Raw genomic sequence first — 22,166 nt, forward strand, 5'->3', positions numbered from 1 at the left:
TTAAGGTCATCTTTTCATCCCTCCCCCTTGCGTCAACTTCACTGCATCGGGTATTCCTAAGGTAATCCTGTATATATACAGGAATCCAGTGGGCGTTGACTGTAAACTTTTAACCTTTTCTCCATTCCTGCTCTGAGAGGTATCGCCCTTTCGCTGAAAATTAAAAGCATCGACTGATAATTCCTAATATTTTTCGGCAAAATGAGCGGAAGAGTCGGAGACCTCAGTGAGGAGCAACTTGCTGCTCTGGATAGCGTAAGTTTGATGGCGAAATTAAAAAAAGTATTTCATTTAGAAAACTGTTTATAATTCATATATAGATGTCTATCGACATTATTTTTTCTACAATTAAAATCTTATCTATTACCTCTATTTATTTAACTGGTGGAAATTTGGGTGGGGGGGGGGCGAGACTAAACAGTCTAATGCGGCATAAAATTTTTACATTTAGTAAAAAAAAATCCTGATTAAATTTACGGAAAATACCGTAATAGCTATAGGTCCTCCACAACCTAGACATGGATCTCAGGTAAGTGTTCCATATCATGGGTTCTTAACCTTTTGGGTCCCAGAAGCGTATTCACAGGCATTATATAGAATAGGACGCAGTGCCGCCATAACGCCCCCACAGGGGGCACTTCGAGGAAGAGGGGGGCCTCACAAAATTGGATCTGGTTGAAATTATCCAGAGTAAGCATATAAATTTGCTGGGTATATGGGGCCTCAGCTTTGAGCCGGCCCTGCTAGGACAGCAAGTTTAGAGGGGCATAAGATTAGTTAAAAGGCATTAAATTTTGTGTAGTACATATGTGGTAAAACCATAAATTCCCCCTGCCTAAAGTGCGGAAGACTAGGTCAGCAACTGACCAAAGGAGTGACCTAGGGAGTTTTCAAGAATGGGAGTGGCCAGGTCAATCAGTGAGCAAAAGAATGGCCTTGTGCAAGCATATTGTGCAATGGGAGGAGGCACGATTGCTTCTCCCAAGAACTGGGTTTTATGTTAGAATTGATCTGTCTCATAAAATACAGGACAATCATTTGAAACTGAAAATTAGTCTCCCTTCCTAACACAATTTCCTGCATCCAGGCCTGGCCACAGGCTATGTAATAACATAACCAGCAAGGAGGAACAGTACAAATTACAGTTTAGAGCAAAGAAAAACAGTGTAGTAAAAATCATATAATTTCAAAACTAGTAAATATTTCACAGAAGTAGAAACAGATTTGAAAAAAGCAAAAATTATAGTATACAAAACAACCTAAGTTAACCCTTTCACTCCCACGGAAGGTATGTCATGCGGGTTCTAAAATTTGCATAAATCAAGAGGTATAATAAATATAGCATAAATCAAAATAAGCATTCTGACTGATGGTTATTCTTATCCTTTTTATATAATAGTTTTTATTTTTACTCTTCTAACTCTAAACATCTCTGGCTGTGAACAGTAGATGGCACTGCACTATTTTATGTTCAAATAAAAGCAGCTGTGACTCCTGCACAGCTGCAACACAAGTGTAAGAAAGTGTTTTTGATGTATTATATCTGTTATATTTTTGTGTAAATATATAATTTGCTCATTACTATACCTTTATTATAAATTTCAGTTTCGAGCTACCATGGATGATATTCTGCGGCCTGAGCATGATGATTATTATCTTCTGAGATGGCTTAGAGGTATTAATATCTTTTAATAAACATATTATACTAATGTTAGTTTGGTGAAAACAAATTTTTTTAAATCCTCTTTCGGAATATTTTTAAACTTTTGTCAAACCAAACTAGCAAATGATAATTGGTTCAGACTATGTAAACTAATGAAATCTCAATGGTATCAAATTCATTGTCATAATGTGAAGTGATACTTCAAAGAAATAGCTGCAATGAATTCTTGCTCTGAATTGTTTTGTGTTAATTATTTTGTATTGCTGAAAAGTTTTCAAATTTTTGGCATAAGAAACACGGAGGAAGTTAAATTTTATATCTTAAATTTCGATTCAAATATCAATGTAAATATATCAAATAACGTACAGGTGTGACCAGTAAAAGTTGGGTGAATGACCCCTGCCTTTTAAAAATGGCCACTGCGTAAACACCTAACATCTGCACATATTTTTCAAAATTTCTTGCTAAGTGTTTGTTCATGCTATAGCTGTAACTTAGTTATTAGTGCATTGAATAATGAAGCAGAGAACCAATATGAAATTCTTTTACGAATTGGGTAAAACTGAAACAGAAACTCATGAGAAATGCTGTGAAATGCGTACAGAGATGAAACTATCTCTCGTAGTATAGTATTTCAGCGGTTGACAAGCATCTGTAAAGGTTGTGAAAGTGTTGAAGATGGGCTTCATTGTGGGAACCCATAATATGCAGAACAGTGACACATACACATGTTGACATAGTTTGGCACGCACTTCACTCATAGATGGCAGCGCTGAAAATTCAAAAACACGACACTAGATACGTACTCAGACTGTTATGTATCTATATCTATACATACAAATATTTCTGACACAAGTTGATCGGTAGTAAATTGCACATGGCGATAGACCAGAGTTATGTTCAGTGTGAATGAATGAATGACAGAATTTGACAGTTATCATTATGAAATCTAAATTTTTCTGTCATAATTTGGGTGGAAAAATGCTATCTGCTGCAGGAAATCATTTGAACCATTGACTGAGGATTTGGGTAAACGCAAACTTTGTGCGAGGTTTATCCCTCATCACCTGAGTGACAAACAAAAACAGTGAATCGAGTCGTGCAAGGACTTCATTGATACAGCAGATAATGATGCCACTTTTTTACAGTCAATCATTACTGGAGACAAAACTTGATGTTTCTAGCACTATCAAAAAATGCAAATACTATCTTGTAAGACACTGCTTTATCTCTCTGCACATCAGCATTTTGTGGGTTTCTGTTGTAGTTTTGTCCAATTCAAAACAGAATTCTATATTGATTTTCTGCTCCATTATGCAATGCACTAACTCTTTTGTTATAGCTACTGTGAATGAACAAACACCTGCTAAAAAACTTAGAAAAACAAGGGTATATGTTAGGTAACATAGAGAAAAATGTAATGCTCATATGGCAGCACGTTAGACTGTTCACATTTTCGAAAGGAGGGGTGATTCACCCTACTTTTAACAGCTACATTTTATGTAAGTATGGATATGAAGTTCAAGTGATGTCAATATACAGTTGATTAAAATTTGTGATTTTCATTTTCCAGCACGAAAATTTAATGTTACTGATGCTGTGCAGATGTTGCGTACTGTGAGTGTGAATTTGTTTTTTTAGTGATTCTAGATAATTTTCTCTAATATGTAAAAAACAAAAATCACATATATAATGTAAATAAATACCTTTACTTGTATTAAAATGTTGAATGTTTTTCACAATTTTCAGAGTTTACAATGGAGAAAACAGATAGGAATAGATAATATAATTGATGATCACGAACCTCATGAAGTAAGTTCCCAAAATAGTTCATAAATTTTTTTAATCTTTCAGAAATTAAAATCGTGCTGTGCAGAAAAAAGGGTTTTTTTTTGTTAAAGTTTTTCAATATCTAGTTTATTTTCATAAAAGATGTGAAGTTTCATTAAGCTCTAGTGCATAGTTTCCTAAACTTTCTCTCTCTGTTCCATCGCCCTCTTCTTCAAAAAATTTTCTGTCATGGATTCGCTTGAGTCAGAAAACAATAAGATCCTATGCTACACTCGTAGCTCCTATTGCCCTCCAGACATTCCATTGACCACCAGGGGGTGATATTGCCCACTTTGGGAAACACTGCTCTAGTGATTTGTTATATTAGTTCTTCCATACATTATAAAAACTTTACTGGATGTTGATTTTATCTCATTACCAGGTTCTTAGAAAATATTTTCCTGGAGGCTGTGTAGGTCATGATAGAGAAGGGTGTCCTGTATGGATAATTCCCTTTGGTCACATGGATATAAAAGGTAAAAACTCATTCACTGTGGTTTTTATTAATTGATGGCCTAAAAAGACATGGTCTTTGACATATTAGTTTTTTCATATGATATATGCTCGTATATTAGTACTCATTGTGTGTTCAGGAGCAGATTAAGGTCGGTTGAGGCCTTGGACACCAAAGAAAATATTGGGGCCCCTTTTAAATTAGAAAAAGTATAAAGTTGGGGTTTTTCGGGGCCCCTGGTGCATGCCTGGTAGCCTGGTGCATCAAGCGTTAAATCTGCCTCTGTGTGTCTCCAACACAGGCTCGCTTTCTGATTCTTTAATTTATATTAATTTCTGATTAAGAAAACAACATGCACAGTAGTTAAAGTTGAGATACACAACTCTACCAAAGGATGTTCTATGATTTCATGAATTCAAAGCCTGACTCGGTTCTAGCCGGAAAGTACTCAGGATCAACCTTTGGAGGGGGATATACGATAAAACCTCTTATAATGGACACCCCTCTGTTATGGCCAAATAATTTCACATTGTATAACCAAATGATGTATGCCACCCCTCATTTACAGACACAATTTTTTGTCCCGTTGTCTATAAAAGAGAGATTTACTGTACCAGGTTTTTGGAAGGGCACACAAGTAATCTCGTCCAGAAAAATTTCTAGTTAGTAACCTTCAAAACGTATTTTAAATTAACAGTAATTGATTAAAATATCAAATATATTTACTTTCAATATTTTTTAATCAAAAATATTCTCAAGAACATTTAACTTTGTCTTGGGGAGACATGGTGAAGGGGCCTTATGCCCCCTTCCTGCCTGCACTTCTGGGTTCTAGTCAGATGTATTTATCCAACACAGATACAACTGCCACTTGAAAAAGAAATAATGTAGAGTTGTTTTCCCAAACACATGGGTGTTGCAGGAAGTTTCAAACTGAACAGTTAACACATGTCTTTCAGTAAGAGATATAGCAAGAAAAGCCATTCAGTGGCTCCTATAGATATTGCTGCCATTCATGCAAAATATCACGTCAAAATTCTTAATTTTATTTTATGCCATTCTAAAAGCTTTGTGTATTTCTGTGTTCTGTAAAAGTTTCATAATACATTTTTTACAGCGGTCTATTGATCTTTCTATTAGCCAGAAACAGATCACATTTTTACAGAACATGGAAACGCCTATAAATAAAGAAGCTTTTAGTGGAACAAAAATTGAGAATTTTTTTGACATGGCATTTGGCACGAATGGCAGTGATATATTTCGGTCTTCTGTCCATAAAATGAGTCGCAGAATGAAAATGATAAATGATTCAAAAACTTGGTGCCGATGGAAAAAGGCAGTAAAATTTAATAAAGTTTTAAAAAATACTAACAATGAAATCAAACCCTTGAATGTTTTTAGGCCATAGACCAGGGTGATAGCCGACAGGTTGCACACATACAGTAGAACTTGGTTAATTCGAATTTTGGATAATTAAAACTTTTACGAACTCCCCTTTCCTATCTAATTTAATGTTAAAATTTCATGCTTAATTCAAACTTTTTTTAGAACTTTTTGGATAATTTAAAGTTGTAGGAAAAAATCATGATTTTCTGTGAGAAAATTTAGTTCGAAAAAATTCTACAAGAAGCCAGACTTTGCTTTTCTCGATCAAGTTGTAAAAAACAAATTTTCAAAGATTAATAAAAGTTTGAAAAGATGAAAACATATTCTGTTTTCCCTCTACTCTTTTTTTCAATAATATTTAATTCCTATTTTAACATCGTTCAGCTGGAGTACATAGAGACTGCGTACCACTTAATATACCAATTCTGCTTTTCAACCTATAGATCAAGGTGTAACATTCAAAATCTGAATCGTTTTGTCATTAAGAATATTGAAAGTATCAAAGTTCAGGATATGTTAATGACAGTATATATTTCCTTGATTGCAAAATTTGGAAAAAAGTTTCATAGCATATGATCATGAACTGTTTCTGTAAATCAGGCTTTGAACATGGTCAATAAAATATGCAGTTACGCTGATTCCAGAACAGTAGAACAATGTAGCACCTAAGATTAATGAATAAATTATGAACTAATAAAATTTGGGAAACTGTTTCACAATCAATAAAATTTTAATAATTAATAACCATTGTCCTATGTGAATGTTGATGATTAAGTTGCAATTTCTAGTAATTTTACAGATCCAGAATAGATTAATTGGATAATTTAAACTTTTTTCCAATGACTATGAATTAACCAAGTTTTACTGTACCACTGATGGTGTATGGTGATACTAAGTGTGTAGCATATTTGGACTACAGAAATAATTATATCCACTTACGCAATGTTCACTTATGGAGTTCTCCTTACATTTCACTTCATCTTAATTGTATAATTCTTCTACTGATAGCCACATGATTAGATTTGCAGTCTGTTTGAAACATATTGTTTTCCTTTTGTTTTTGAAGGTATGTTTTACTCTGTGAAGAAGTCTGAATTCATAAAATATGTGGTTATGCAGATGGAAACAAGTGAGCAAGACATGAAAGAGCAAAGTGAGGAAGTAAGTTCTTGTCATAGGGATATTAGGGACATATTAGCTTTTATAATGTTTGACTGTAAATTATGGTTAATATATTATGTTCATGGAAGGATACTTTTTATTCAAGAATTTTTTTTACCTATCTGAAATGTTTTTTTTGCGGCTATACAATATCTGTTACCTAATAAAATTAAATGGCTACTATTATGTTATTTTATTGTCTGTACAGACTATTTAAAAATCTGCTTTGTAGTATTTTTCTATTGGTTATGTGAATTTGTGATTGTTCATTTTCCATTACACAGTAAAACACCTATTTAATGATTCTCAAAGGACTGGAGAAATGTATTGTTATAAATGGAATATATTAGTACTAGAAGAGAGATCTCTATATAGAGGATTTTCACTATTATACACACTATCGTGCACAACAAAAATGTTTTATTTGATTGCAGACATAGCCCTATTGTAACACTCTATGCATTTTTGCTATAACATAATTTGTAAGTTAGTTTTAAAACAATTATAACCTGTGAAATTTGGCGTGGAGTTCCATTGTAATGATATTATCACTTTAAAATGAGTATACTTAGTGTGTGCTTTAAAACTTATCTAATTCAGTGCGGGTTTTTTTACTTTTCAAGCTTGGAAGAAAAGTTGATACTCACAGTATAATTTTTGACATGGACAACTTCACTATGAAGCAAGTTGCTTGGAAACCAGGTAACAGATTGGAGTGAATTTATTTTGCGTTTTATATTTTATTCTTTTCTTTAAACAGGTTCAGTGTAAGTTCTTATGCACTTAATGATCTAGAAATAGAAATATCATTACGCTTATATTTTTCTTGATTATTAAGTACATAAATAGATTGCCCAACAAGTTGGCTGAAAAAAGATAAAAAGATTCCCATAACAAATATGAATGTGAAAGCATTTCATAGTAGTTATGAAGTTATTAGTTATATAAAGCATTTTCAAGTATAATCTGATAACTTGCACAGTGAAGATAAAAAATACTTTACTCATTCAAATCTAATGAATGCTTTTTTTTTGCTAAATCTAATTGACCTTCATGTGCATTAGAATCAGTGATAATATTAAGAAAAATTAAACAATTTTGCAGCTGAGAAATGAATATAATATGCAATTCAGTGATGTTTTTGCAGCATTTTAACTTGTTTGAGTCTTTGGAACCCAGGTTGTGTAAAAACCAGAGTTCTTATTGAGTGAAAGTACGTCAGGCAAATATTAAATTTTTATGGATTGTCTTCTGCAATTCTTGGTATTTTACATGCCATATCACTATAGCATATCAGTGACTTCCCTGATGGCGCCCAAGTGGCATGGTGGTAAGATGTTCATCTACCTTAGTGAATTTCGCCGTCAAGTTCTAGGTTCAATCCGAGGGAAGAATATAGATAAGGTATTTTCCCTAATGAGCTTAAATTGACCACCAATAGATGGCATCTCCACTTCCAACCCAACTTATAAAAACGGCCATAAATTGCGTATAGTGATACGGCTGGAGTTGGTGTGTGGTGAAGTGACTTCTCTGGACATAGTTGACTTGAGTAAATGCTCTCATTTTTTTATCATATGGGATAGAAAAAAAATGGTTCATATTATAAAATAAGCGGAATGAGCATTTTGGAAACCCTACTTTAATTATTTTTTTGAACAGCAGTAGTATGGAAATGTCAAGTCACGATTTTAGTTTTTATTTTGTGTGGGAAAAATAGTTTTGCGCTCTTAGTGAAGCTGTTGGTTCGAATATTATTCTATGGATTTGATATGTGTTGCCAGATTCCTGATAAGTGAAATTTTATTTTGCCTCTTCAAAAAATTAAAGCTATTGAAATAAATGTTTCAGTTGAGTTTAAATACCTTTATTCATAACTTGTAAGAAGTTTTTGGTTTTCATGATTTGTGGTAAAAATTTTTTTTTTTCTACTTCTCAATGAAGCTGTGGATATGTATGTAGAACTTGTGAAGATCTTTGAAGACAATTATCCTGAAAGATTGAAGAAAGCTTACGTTATAAATGGTGAGTTCAAGTATATATTCCATACTGTTGAATATACATGATTTTTTTTTTGATTCACTTTCCCTGTGAAGCTTGTATTTAATTTTTTGTATCAACATCATCTATAGCAATTTTATCTTGATACAGTGTAACCCCTTGTGATGTCATTGAGACACAAATGTTCTGAATTTGTGATACAACTGATGACTTTATCTGGGTACGAATGGTGAAAATCTAGCAGTTTTAGTAAAAGGCATAGAATATCTTAATGCATGTTATAATGAGGGGCTACTATACGACTATTTGATCATTTTTACAAATGTTTGTATTTTTTAAGATTTAGTGTTAATAAAATATTGGCATAAAAGAATTTTTGTCAAAATGGTATTAATTTGAGTTACCTTTGCCTTATTTGAAAAATTTCAATTTATACTCCTAATGAGATAGTTCTCAAAGATCTTCAAGTTGCATATAACTATTGTTTTAAGAGTACACATAAAGTAGAAAAAAGTGTGTGTATATATATATATCTATTCTATAATATAAAATCACAAACAAACTCGAAAAGAGCCTGTTGCTAAGCAACCGAGTGACGGAAGTGGGTGAAATTTTTGAGTGACGGAAATCTGTTACGGAAGTGGGTTTGATTCATATATCGATATTCACATTCATATATCGTACATTCATATTCATATATCGATATGATATCATATATCATATATCGATATTGGGTCGATATTCACATATCGGGACCCATTTCACCCATCGGGACCATGTTATGTGCATGTACCAAGAGGCTCCTACATCCTACAGCAGAGCCCTTAGGCAGGAATTTAGATTTCGAGCCCCCAAACCAGCTTTTGAGGGGCCCCTCTGTGATTAATTTATAGTGTGAAAAATCAAAAAGTGATAAGAATCGTTGTGGCCCCTGTCAGCCCTTCCTTTGTGGGGGGGGGGGGGAGGTCCATGCCGAGAGGTATATATATGTATAATATACACACACAACAGCAGTGCTCCCAACACAGGGTCGGGGTACCCGGGGAAGATTTCACGTATAAGTAAAAAGTTTTCATTTCCAGGGGCCCTTGATGGATCTCATTGTTTTCTTGCTGCTTTAACGTTGAAAAATTTCGATAGCGGAAGCAAAAGATATATCCACTCTGGGGCCCCACCAAAAGTATGCGAATTGGTGTCCCAGGTAATTGGTTGGGGGGGGGGGGTCCTGGATTTTATTCGTTGGTAAAACGAATACAAATGAAAATTTTTCATGGTACTCGCTCCATGGGATGGCCGACAAGCTTCCAAGTCGGGGCCCATGTTTACAGGTTTCATTTTGGGTGCCCTGGATTTTATTTGTTGGTAAAACGAATACAAATGAAAATTTTTCATAGCACTCGCACCGGGGGATGACCGACAAGCTTCCAAGTCGGGGGCCTCATGTTTACAGGTTTCATTTTGGGGCCCTGGACGAATCTCATTCTTTTCTGTTGTAGAATTCGCAACAGCGGAAGCCCGAGATAAAGCCAGTCTGGGGCCCCACCAAAAGTATGCAAATTGGTGTCCCGGGTAATTGGTTGGGGGCCCTGGATTTTATTCGTTGGTAAAACGAATACAAATGGAAATTTTTCATGGCACTCGCTCCGGGGGATGACCGACAAGCTTCCAAGTCGGGGGCCCCATGTTTACAGGTTTCATTTTGGGGCCCTGGATTTTATTCGTTGGTAAAACGAATACAAATGAAAATTTTTCATGGCACTCGCTCCGGGGGATGACCGACAAGCTTCCAAGTCGGGGGCCCTATGTTTACAGGTTTCATTTTGGGGGCCCTGGATTTCATTCGTTGATAAAACGAATACAAATGAAAATTTTTCATGGCACTCGCACCGGGGGATGACCGACAAGCTTCCAAGTCGGGGCCCCATGTTTACAGGTTTCATTTTGGGGCCCTGGATTTTATTCGTTGATAAAACGAATACAAATGAAAATTTTTCATGGCACTCGCACCGGGGGATGACCGACAAGCTTCCAAGTCGGGGGCCCCATGTTTACAGGTTTGATTTTGGGGGCCCTGGATGAATCTCATTCTTTTCTGTTGTAGAATTTGCCACAGCCGAAACCCGAGATATAGCCAGTCTGGGGCCCCACTAAAAATCTGCGTATTGTGTCCCCGCTACTGGATGTGGGGCCCTGGATTTTATTCGTTGTAAAATTGATAAAAATGAAAAATTCTCACAGGGGGGTGTCCGACAAGCTTGCAGGTCAGGGCTTCATGGAAATGTTGGCAGGTTGTAATTCGGTGCCCCTGAATGTATCTCATTGATTTTTGTGGTTTAACATTGTAAAATTTGCAACACATCGGTAGCCCAAGATATATCCAGTGTGGGGCCCCACTGAAATTCAGCGAATTGAATCTGGGGACCCCCATGGGGAAGTTTTCTGGGGATACTTGATGAATCTCATTTGTTTTTTGTTGCTTTATTATTATTTTCATTAAAATTCGCTTCTTCAGTAGACTGGTGCTTTCACACGTCCCTTTCCCCTTTTCCATAGCACGCTGATGAAGTGGGACGAAATAAGCAAGATATGTCCGGGAGAGAAGTGGGGGGGGGGGTTGGCCGCCAAAGGCGGCAGGGGGGCAGAGCCCCCCTAGTGTGTATATATATATATATATATATATATATAGTTCTACTTCATGGAACTTTTCTGGTCTTGTGTTTCATATGTTTAGCTCCAGCATTCTTCCCTATGGCATATGCATTGGTGAAGCCCTTCTTAAGTGAAGAAACAGCAAAGAAGATACATGTGTATGTGAAAGGTAAGAAATAAGATTCCATTATAATATATATATATGTTTGATGTGCACAACTTTTAGTTTTTCCTTCATTTGAATATTTCTGAGATTTTTCTCTTTAGTTTATGGTTTTATTAAAACTTTGTTTTGTTTTGTTTACTTTTCATATTTTAGCGGTTTATGCGTTTTTCCCTGCTTATTCATTTATCAGTTAGACAGATAATTTTGGTAAGTTTTTCCCTCCCAAATAGTTTATTTTATTTCTTAATTTCTTATTTGAATGCTTTCAACCCATTGGCTGTGGAAATAGTTTGAAAAATACCTTTCTGTATATGTGAGGAAAAAAATTCTTTGTACTTTTCACATATCATAAATCACCAGAAAGTAATTGAGTAGGCCAGGGTCGCAACTAGGGGGAGCAGGCGGGTCTCGTTCCCCGGGCGCTGGACCCGAGGGGGGCGCAAATTTTATTCTGAAACCTCTCCTTTAACATTACAAGGGGGCGTCAAAATGTGCGCTTGCCCCGGGTGACCAAGCATCTAGTTGCGGCCCTGGAGTAGAATACTACTGTAGTCAAACCATTGTTTTCTATGATTTAATATGTTGGTGCTGCTCTTAACCAGTTCCACTAAATTTCTTCCTGCACTTTGCAACTTTAAAAAAGAAAAGTTATAAATGAGCAGCTGTCACAAACTTCATGAGATTAAATTAACTCAAAGTGACACGTTTTCAGAAATGGGTAGAATTTAAGATTAAATATTATGTTTCAACAAATATAATGTAAAGTGCATAATTTGTGGATTAAAATGATTTGACAAAATCTCTCGACAGAAACATGGAAATCTGCAGTATTTGAAGATATAGACCCTGGTGAATTGCCAACAAAATGGGGTGGCACTAAAGATGATCCTGAGGGTCAACCATTGGTGAGTAATTGATAAAACCACAATGAACATTGATTTTTTTATCTTTTTCTGTCTCACCAGTTAATCGGAGGTTTCCCTGTAAGTATCATTAACAGTTGAGAAATCAGTGACTTGACTTGTAACAAATCTGGATTTGGTCCAAATTTTAGAAATAAGCTTAAAATAGATATTGAAAAAAATTTACTGTAGGCTGAGATGAACAACTTCATAACTAAATGGTAGAGGAACTCTAAGTTATACTGATGATTTTTTTTATTTTACACTGTGTACACAACCCTTTATTTTACTTACAACCCTTATTTATTTTACACTGTGTGCCCTTGAACCCGGTAGAAGGAAAAGATGTTGTGGCGATATGGTTGGCATGGCAGGGCCACAGTAAAAACGTTTTTCTCCCTCAATGGCCCTGTGTCAGCTCATTTCCCAGTCTCATTCATTTGCAGATAGAAAAGATAAGCTGTAAGAATGTCAACTGTTCAATGCTAATAGTGTGCACTAAAAACATTTAAGTTTAGGTTTTTTTGTGGGAAAAAGATTTGTGCCTAAGCGTATTCATTTCTTTTTTTTACATGCAAACGACCCGCAGGATATTTGATAGGGAAATTTATATTTGAAAAGGGATTCTGATGCAGACATAAATTAATGGGGGCGGGGGGCGTGATGTTAATTCTCTGATCAGTAAGTGCATCTATATCAATAAAATTTCCATTACCCAAATTCATACTTGTAGGAAGAGCGTGCAAAGAATCTTTGTTAGCAGAAACATTCGTAAGCAGAGGTATCACTGTATATATAATATATAACGATAACCTCCAGAAGGATATTACTTTCTGGTATCAATGCACTTTTCAGTGTTAATGTATATATACAATGATAACTCCTAACCTTTATAACAATTCATTTCTCTGGTTTCCCAAGTCTCGCATGTTTCCCGGTATATGAATTTGGGTCAGTAATGTATGATCTTCATGTTTGTGGAGTTATGAGGGCATTCTATTATACTTTTATGCTATGAATCTATTTCTTCTCGCATCTATTATGACTTAATTTGGTAGTTCGACCAAACATTTTGATGCCACCTGGAAACCTTTTTAATTTTCTAAACACAATGAATTGAGTTTCAAAGTAATTTTTATTTGCTTAGGTTTGCATGGGTGGTCAGGTTCCATGCTCATATTACACTGCTCCGAGCCGTCGACTGTCCACAGATACAGATTTAACGAAGATAACGGTAGACAAAAAGTCAGTATATCCTGTAGAACTGACAGTCTCAGATCCAGGCTCAACTCTGCACTGGGAATTCCAGACAGAAAACTATGACATAGGATTTAGCGTGTGGTTCAGGCCAGAAGGTGGTATTGCAGAGGAGTTGATTCCACAGCAGAGGGTCAACTGTCACCTTGTACCAGAAGATGGCATGATAATATGCGAGAAAGCTGGGAAGTGTAAGTAATTTGTTTTCAGTTACATGGATCTTTTTTTTTATTGAATGGCATGACACAATTCCATTAGAAGAAGTTTTGGTATTTTTGTGTTATCAGAAACTTATATGGTAGCAAAATATTAATCAATATTTGTTTGGTGACTTAATCATCTGAAACAATACAGAAATAGTGAATACACCTAAACAAATTATTGAGTTAAAATATTGGGTCAAGAGATGTAATGTAATACATAATAAACCATCTGCAGGTATTAATGCTACCCATCCAAAACACATCTCATTTAATAACGTTTACCTTTATTTAATGTGAATTATAACATTTTGATAACTTTTGCGGTATGCCATGGTCTTGAAAAAATGCTAATTGCTTCAATTTCTTCCCAAGTCCATATGCCTACTTACAGAGAAAAAACTTGATTCAAATTCATAACAAAGACATTCATAAACATGTGGAGTACTCGAACACGTGGTAAATTTCATTGGTTGAATGCTAAATATAGCCAAAATCAGGTTTTTTGCAATTTCCAAAACTGGTCTTTCATTAGAAGTTGCAGTTTTTGGCTCAGATTTCACATAACACATACATACCAAAGTTTCATTCTAGCTGTTGGTATATGCACGCTAAGTAGTTTTGCTCTTCAAACTAACAAATTTACTTAATTCAATCCCATATAGATATTCTGAAGTTTGATAACTCATTCAGTTGGTGCCGTCGCAAGCATATTCTGTACCAGGTTCAGGTGGATTCACCTCCACATAGTCAGTTCAACTCGTTACAGTAACACATTCCAAAATGGGAGGATAACTTTGTTTGCAGATGTTTTTATGATTGTTTCAAAAATTTTATGCTCCAAAGACTTTTTTTATTCTCGTGTTAAATGAAAAGTACTATAGTTTATGCACACATTACTGTATCAATATTTTTCGTGCCTTGTATATTTCATAGTTGATAGATTCTTCCAACTGCTCTACATTAGGCTTATTTTAATCTGTTCAGCAGTGAAAATGGATCGAAAATCATGCACAAAATTTTGAAAGTTATTAAAAAAATCTTGTTTGGTTTCTCTCAGATTTTTATAAATATGTATGGTTTGTGCTTTTGAATGACTTTTCTGGATGAGATAGAATATGATCAGCATCATTATTGAGCAAGTGATGCAAGCTTGAGGTTTTATGAAACACTAAATATATACCTATTATTTAGCATTAATGCATGAATGTGCTTATCATTTCTTTTCAGTAATTTGTTTTATATATCAGTATGCCATTGCAGTTTCTCTTTAAAAAATGGCAACTCTTCATAGAAGTGAGATTTTTTTAAAATTGTACTGGAAAAAAAGTTACTTATTGAGATATTCAATACGAATCAAAAAAATTGTTCAAATATTTCACGGTTATCTATGAATATAATTGTATCCAGTTATAGCAACAAACTATTTTGAAATTTCGCAAATCAAATATTAATGATTTTATATTTGAAGTATTGGGAATGTATCTTACCCTAAAAATGAGTATCTTTCTTATAGATGAATAGGATTATGTAGCTTAATTAAATACTTAATTACTTTTTATCAATATTGATTGGAAATTGAGAGTTCACAAATATCTAAATCAAATTTGATTTTTATAGTGATAGAATAATGCACAGGTTGTGTGAAATAAGTTACTGACAAGAATCTACTTAGATTATTTCCAGTTCATGAATTAAATTTTCAACATCCTCAGAATATTCAATTTAAAAATATTGTAGATAAGGTAGAAATTTAAATTGGGTTTCTATCCGTATGATATAATGTGCAAAGGAGTCAACATGCAATGGTTTTATATATTTTGTAAATGTCAACTCGAAAGAAAACATTGAACTCTGAAAGATTCAAAATATAAAATAAGTTTTTGAAAGTATGATTTTGAAAAATATATATTGAAAACTTATTTAAAATAAGAAGGGAAAAAAAAGGTACATGTACACCCTGTGGTAAAAATTTCCAAACACCTACCATTATTAATTGAAATGCCGTATGACACATGTTAATAGAATGTTGTGCCAGTTTATATATCAAAGCCTGAAATTCTTTTCTAGGATTTATTTCTACAAGCTTTTGAGGAGTTAGGGTTGAGATTACCTTTCATTTTGTCTACAAGAACTGCAATAAGTCCATTCCTTAATGTTCAGTTTGTCCTGATCTCTGCAATGCAGCTCTTTTCAGAGGATTGCAGATTTTTTTTTAAGCTCTAATATTAGTAGATGCATGAAGATTTTTTAATCTTATGCGAACCATTGGAGCAAAATTTTGAAAACCACTGATCAATGTTCCCTCTATTTTTACTTTGCATGCGTGGACCTGTTTCCTCTATGCACAGAATGGTGATATGCAATAATGCACACAGCTTGGAGGAAACAGTTTCAGTTACCTGTCATCAAATCAAGTTTTTGTGGATAATGTCTATATAATATAGTGTTAATATGTTGTTGATACACATGATCTACTTTTTAAATACGTATCACTGGAGAGCTGGAAATGTGTCAGGTATGTTATATACACTTAAATTCATATTTATGGTCATGGCAAATTAAGTCATCAGCTGTATGCATGGTCATGAAAACCTTCTTCCCATCTTTCTTTTAGCTCTAAACAAAGGTTCTCCTGACCAGTGTTGCTAACAGCAAAAAATTAAACAACTAAAATTTTTGAAATTCACAAAAACAACTAAAATCATGATCTGAACAACCAGAAAAGTTTTGTCAGTAATATTTCAATTATGTAACTTGGTTTACTTTGCAACTAGATTGGTATTTTCTCCAACTAAATGGCTGGAAAAAATACCATTTCTAGTATAAGGAAAATAACACTGGTCTTGATATTAGCAATAATGCTAGAAGATTTCTGGGTTTTGTTACTGATCGTTGTCAGTGAGAATGTGATTCTTCTACATCACCCTCTTCAGATTTCTAATAGCAAGTTTCAAGTTGCAGATGGTGTGTATGTATTGTACTTCATGTTTTTATTTTATAAAGATGCAAATTCGTTGTTGATACGACTACAGCAGTGCCAAAAACCACAGCTCACTTTTCATTATTACAGTATTTACTTATCCCATGCTCAAATTCATTAAGCTCTGCAGACTTCCTCCTGTTTTGAAGCATTCGTTTAATTGCCAATGTTCACTCTCATCTTTTATTATGGGGTATAATAAAATGTTATACAGTATTCATCTAACTTATATATAAGGTGTCTGGAAGTTTTGAGCCATATAAGTGTACGTCAAGCTTATAAAAAATAAGTAATCCTGAAATGGTTAACTTTATGATTTCACTGTTGGATCTTGAATATTTTATTTTGTATAAATATTTTTTAGATTTACACTAATTATTTCTCTAGTTTGTTGAAATCCTTACATATCCCTGTTATGAAAATTAAATTAGATTTATTTAAAAGATTTATGAAGATCGTTTTTTCATATTTAAGACCTCTTCATGGTAAAAAAATTAATTGTGCAAGAAATAGATGTTGCTGATTTAACTATATAGATACACGTCTAGTAGTCTGGGTGTGCACAGGAAATTGTTTGAGACTGCAAAATGTCACCATTTCTTGTGTATTAGTTACATATGCACGTGACGTTGAAGAAAATCTTTACCTCCATACTTCATGCATTCCGGTACTGTAAACATTGTCTGTTTGCGATTTTCAGAGTTACTATATGTATGTGCAACGTGTGTGTGTGTTTGTGTATCAGGCAAGGTATTTCAGCAATGTTTTTTAACTTCAAATATTTCTTAAAATATGAATTTTTATTAGGCTTATATAGCGATATTTCTTAAAGGATATTTCTATGTAATTGAACTTCTCAAAGTGCTTCCAGAAATCAATCACTCTTAGGAAAGATTCAAAGTTATAAAGCTTCACTCTCTCAGAAATTTATTGCATGGGATATAGAAAATAAGTGTCATACCTCGGCTAACAAATATGATTATTTCTAGAATTGCATTTGCTAAGTGAAATCTTTGTTAGCTAAAATGTAATTTCTCATAGGTTTCTATGGGGGAAATTGTTTGATTCGTTCCAAGTATGGTCCAAAATTTGAAGATAATTCTTAAACAATTAAGAAATACTTTAAAAAACATGAACTGGCTGAAGGCCGAAATTACCTGCTTTGCAATTGGATGAGGTATAATTTACAAGGAAGTTGAGTAACTGAAGATCTTTTTATTTTACACCAGGGCCGTAGCATACCTTCTCGGGAGGGGGGGGGGTGGTTCCCCTTAAAAGAAAAAAAATAATGTGAAGTAAATTTTTGTGAGGTCCCCCATTCAGCTCGGGGGGGGGGGGGCCCTGGTTCAGTGCCCCCGGTTGCCCCAGCCTAGTTATGACCCTGATGTAAATGAGACCCAGTTGAGCTTTGTACAGTACCACACTAGAGATGTGTTTAAGTGTAGTATAAAGTGTCCCCAATACCTCTAGTGTGGTGTTGGTTTGGAGATGTCCTCTTAATGTGATGTGGTTACTCATTTTTTTGCCTCGTACATGTAGATGGGAAAGATAATCTCTTACTATGTTCAGGTCATTCAATTCGATGCCAAGAGTCTTCCACTGAAAGAACATGTGCTACGAAACTATTCATGGCTGGGTTCATATTTTTCAAGCATTTTTAATATATATTCTTAATCATTTATTTTACACAAAATGGCTCAAAAGCTTCCTGAAAGAGAAATGGAGGCATATGTTGAAAGTGTTTTTGATCGTGCATAAATTAGTCTAAAGACTGATTCTTATGATTGAGTGGAAAATTCAGCTCAAAGCACTGTTGTGTTATCATGCAGCCATGTGAATGTAAAACACTTGTTAGCCGAGGTAGAAATATCGCGCGAAAAATCTTAGTCAAAAAATTAGTAGGCTGTGGAATTCGTTAGCCAAGGTACCATTGTAGGTATTGAAAATTCAAGTTATAGATGTTTGTGTCTCAAAATATTTTCAGCTATAGGAGACTAATTATTTTGTTACTGCACATCTTGTACCTTGCCTGATGGAGTTTTCACAACTAGCAAATTTATGAAGAGAATATTAATAAAATTGTCCATAAAATTCACTTTCACTTTGAAGCTCTGAGTGTGGTAATTGGTGTTGATGCATTGCACTTTATAGCATTTCCTGTTTAAGTGTGTGTGTGTGTATATATGACATCACTTTTTAGAATAGTCTTAAACACAAACATACAGTGTTTGCATTTTATTCACTATGTTTACATTTATGGAAGATTGAATAATTTTGATACTGTACTAATATTATATGTATTGGATATTTGTAAATGGAGTGTGTTAAAAAGTAGGTGGTGTATAATATTTTTGATTATCATTATTTTCAATTGTGATCGATATAAGTTGATGAATGTGCTTCTAAATGCATTAATGTATGACTTTTTTCATTTGCAAGATGTGAGTGTGGTTGTAGATTGAATTTTCCCACAAAAAACTAACTCAGTGTTATAGTTTTCATGAAAAAAAAGAATATATTAAAAACATGATGCATTATCTACGTGAAATGTGATTTAAAACGAAATGCTACCCTTCCTCCCTTTCTATTGTTGCACATAAGCCTCATTTACATATGCAATATTGCGGTAGCATTAGCACTTGCCTGACGACTGTTTTTCTTTTGTAAGGAAAGAAATGTAGAGCAGTCATTGGTGAAAATTCTTGAAGCGGGTTTTAAACCCACTTTTACTATTTACCATGTAAACGGGGCTAATATGGCGAAAAGAACAGACATGAAATAACGCTGACAAAAAATTGACTTCCAAGTCTTTATGAATTTTCCAGTCGCAAAAATATATAGGGCAGTGGTTCTCAAAGTGTTGTGGCTCCTAGGGCCCATGCTGGCGATATTGACGTGTTCCTGTTGTAAGTGGTTTGAAGTTCTTTTATGGATGCGGAATATCTACTGGACTATATATATTCTAGGGAGTCACAGATGAACTATGACTAGGGCAAGGGAACCTGGGTGACAAAAGTTTGAGAATCACTGATATAGGAGCTTAGTGACTCCTTTCGTATTGGTGGACATCATGTGTAGAAAGGTTTAAGTGCCAACACTCAATATCTTAGTTGCCATGGATGCCTGGTAGTTGTCAAGCCCTGGATGAATATAAAATAGATTTGGTTTGATACATTTTTGTGTTTCTAATGCTTTGATCTCAAAATATGGCATAATAGGGTCTCAAAGCAATGCACTGGGGCCCTCTGACAAGCTAGCTACAACTAACGTTAATTGTGGTCAGAGGCATACAGAGGGTTGACCTTTGGAGGGGACACAAAGCCTGTTGGAGGTGGGGGCCCACAAAAATTTCCTACCAGAGAAAATCACCCTTCTAAAAGCATTTAAATTGACAAATTGGTTTAAATGGCATATTGGGAAAGTATTGAGTAAATGGCATAAGGGGGAAAGGATATTTTCTTTTGATTTTCAATTTTTTCTGATTTTTTGTTGGCTTTGGGGGGGGGGGGCACGAGCCCCCTGCATATGTCTCTGATTGCAGAAGAAGGTTGTCTATGGATATACCTAAGATATTGTTAAACTCGTCCGCCATGTTTTCTCCCTCAGTTTCTTCCATTAATCTTCATCAGTAAGACACGGATTATCCAAGCCTTGATTAACCAAGTTTCGGGTTATCTTGGGTACTATTCATAAATTGATTTCAAAAGTCAAGTACAGTAAAATAACTTTCAAAATTTCTTGTTTTGTGACAAACTGGTTCATTGAATGTCTGAGACAATTTTTCAAACTGTACGTGATATTACCCTTTGTGGGTGAACTACAGATACAACATAAGATCCTATGGGTTAACTGAGTGAGAGGGTGATAGGATTTTTTTTTGGATTAGGAAAATGATGAGACAAATAAGTTTGTAAGACTAGACAAAACCAACATCTTAAACCTGTTGCATGCGAGCACCATTTCGGAAATCATGTTCTTGCTTTATATGCTTCTTTCTGGTGAGAACTTTTGAAAAAGAAATTTACTGATGGTTATAGAATGATTTAAAGTTGTTATAGCATATCACCATAAATAACTATCGTACTGATCAAATGTTCATTTTTTTTTTCATGTGTTTTTACTCTAGTGTAAGAAGAACTGTTTGCATGTAATTGTTTTTTTTCAAAAAATATGTGTTCATCTGACTCCTATGCAATTGAAGAGTGAGTTGTGTGTGTAGCAATTGTGCTGTTGGGTATAACAATGGCGATAACTGACAACGAAACTATTTGATGCCACAGTTGTGGTTCAATGTATCTGTGATGTAGCATAAACTTCATTCTTATTAAATTATGTGTGTGTATATGTGGATGTATGTTTGATCATGTGAACGGCAGGCTATGTGTGTATGTGTGCTTTAGAGATATTAATAGTATAAACATATATATATATGGGCAAGATTGAAAATTTTATCTCAGTGAACGATACACACATTGTAACCTGATAACATATATATAATTCCTTTCACTTTTTGGAGTATATGATTAATTACTGTTGTCCTTGTTATTTGCATGAGAAACCATCTTGTGCTGTTAGAGCAATAAAAGGAACGTATAAGAATCGGCTATTGTATTTTTCATTTGGCGTCAATCATAACATTAATTAAGACTAAACTTTCACACATTATCAATATCTTGCTTTCTATTTAGAAGAGGGGGTTCACAGACCCCTGAGATTGTGGTCGGCTGAAGTTGGTTTTCTGTGGTTCCCAACTTCAAGGCGCAAATGCAAGCCGATCTCCCCATTAAAAAGTCTCGCCACAGAGAGAGAGCAACAGGCCTACAACTTTACAAATATTCAATCATTACACTTCACTCACAATTTGAAGTGTAGATGGCAGCATTGAAATATCATACACAACATTAGCTACACACTCAGATTGTTAGGTGTACTCACTTTGTTCCAGACTCTGCCACGAAGCTGGGCTGGAAGAGATCTCGGCAACGGGATAAGTCCGGTGGCAGAGACCCTGGCGTTCATTCAGACCCCTAAGATTTTGGGGGATGAGAAGGCGCCTTTTTACATTACTACCAAATGCCATTTTCTAAAAAGTTCTGGTCTTTATTTATTGGAACACAAAGGGTCCATGGACAGAGGTGCATTTATGGATTTGCTGCCTGTGGGCTACACAAATTTTGCCGCCCTTCTCTCATTTCAGTAATTTTCTTGACTATTTTCTCGAATTTGCCACTCTGTGTTAGAAATGGCTTGCCTCCCCCCAATGCCATCTTAATGCATGGGCCTACCTGGGTACCTCTTGAGAGGGGGCCTTGCAAAAATGCAATCTAGTTGAACTTTTCAAGAATTTGCCAGGTAGGGCCTCAGACAAACCACTTGGCCCCATGATGCTTTTAAGACGGTCCTGTCCAAGTCACTTTTACCCACTGCTTGCAATTTCTCTAGGCCACTCACTGACCAATCCTGCTTCTGCAGCAGGACCACCTTAAGACAGGGTTTAAGCTAGATAAATTCCTT

The 22,166-nt window shown here is 34.9% G+C and overlaps 1 protein-coding gene across 1 annotated transcript; it reads left to right on the forward strand.

The window, feature by feature from the left end:
* LOC149069317 (SEC14-like protein 2) lies at positions 1–21,251 on the forward strand. Its single transcript, XM_089249415.1, has 12 exons — positions 1–255; positions 1,606–1,675; positions 3,237–3,280; positions 3,413–3,475; positions 3,876–3,969; positions 6,400–6,494; positions 7,118–7,196; positions 8,439–8,519; positions 11,227–11,313; positions 12,121–12,215; positions 13,360–13,660; positions 14,335–21,251. The coding sequence occupies exons 1-12, from the start codon at positions 202–204 to the stop codon at positions 14,439–14,441; spliced, it is 1,170 nt and encodes a 389-aa protein (XP_089105541.1). The 5' UTR covers positions 1–201; the 3' UTR covers positions 14,442–21,251.
* The last annotated feature ends 915 nt before the right edge of the window (positions 21,252–22,166 follow it).

Source organism: Pholcus phalangioides, unplaced genomic scaffold (genome assembly GCF_987345545.1).
Source record: "Pholcus phalangioides strain wild (caught in Gottingen) unplaced genomic scaffold, Ppha-v1.0 ptg000022l_1, whole genome shotgun sequence".
NCBI lineage: Eukaryota > Metazoa > Arthropoda > Arachnida > Araneae > Pholcidae > Pholcus > Pholcus phalangioides.

Bases quoted from the DNA above. Each gene is read 5' to 3' on its own strand.
- LOC149069317 (XM_089249415.1), top strand. From the start codon at position 202: ATGAGCGGAAGAGTCGGAGACCTCAGTGAGGAGCAACTTGCTGCTCTG. The intron at 3,970-6,399 runs GTAAAAACTCAT...TTGTTTTTGAAG, and splicing joins TGGTCACATGGATATAAAAG to GTATGTTTTACTCTGTGAAG. The intron at 8,520-11,226 runs GTGAGTTCAAGT...TCATATGTTTAG, and splicing joins GAAAGCTTACGTTATAAATG to CTCCAGCATTCTTCCCTATG.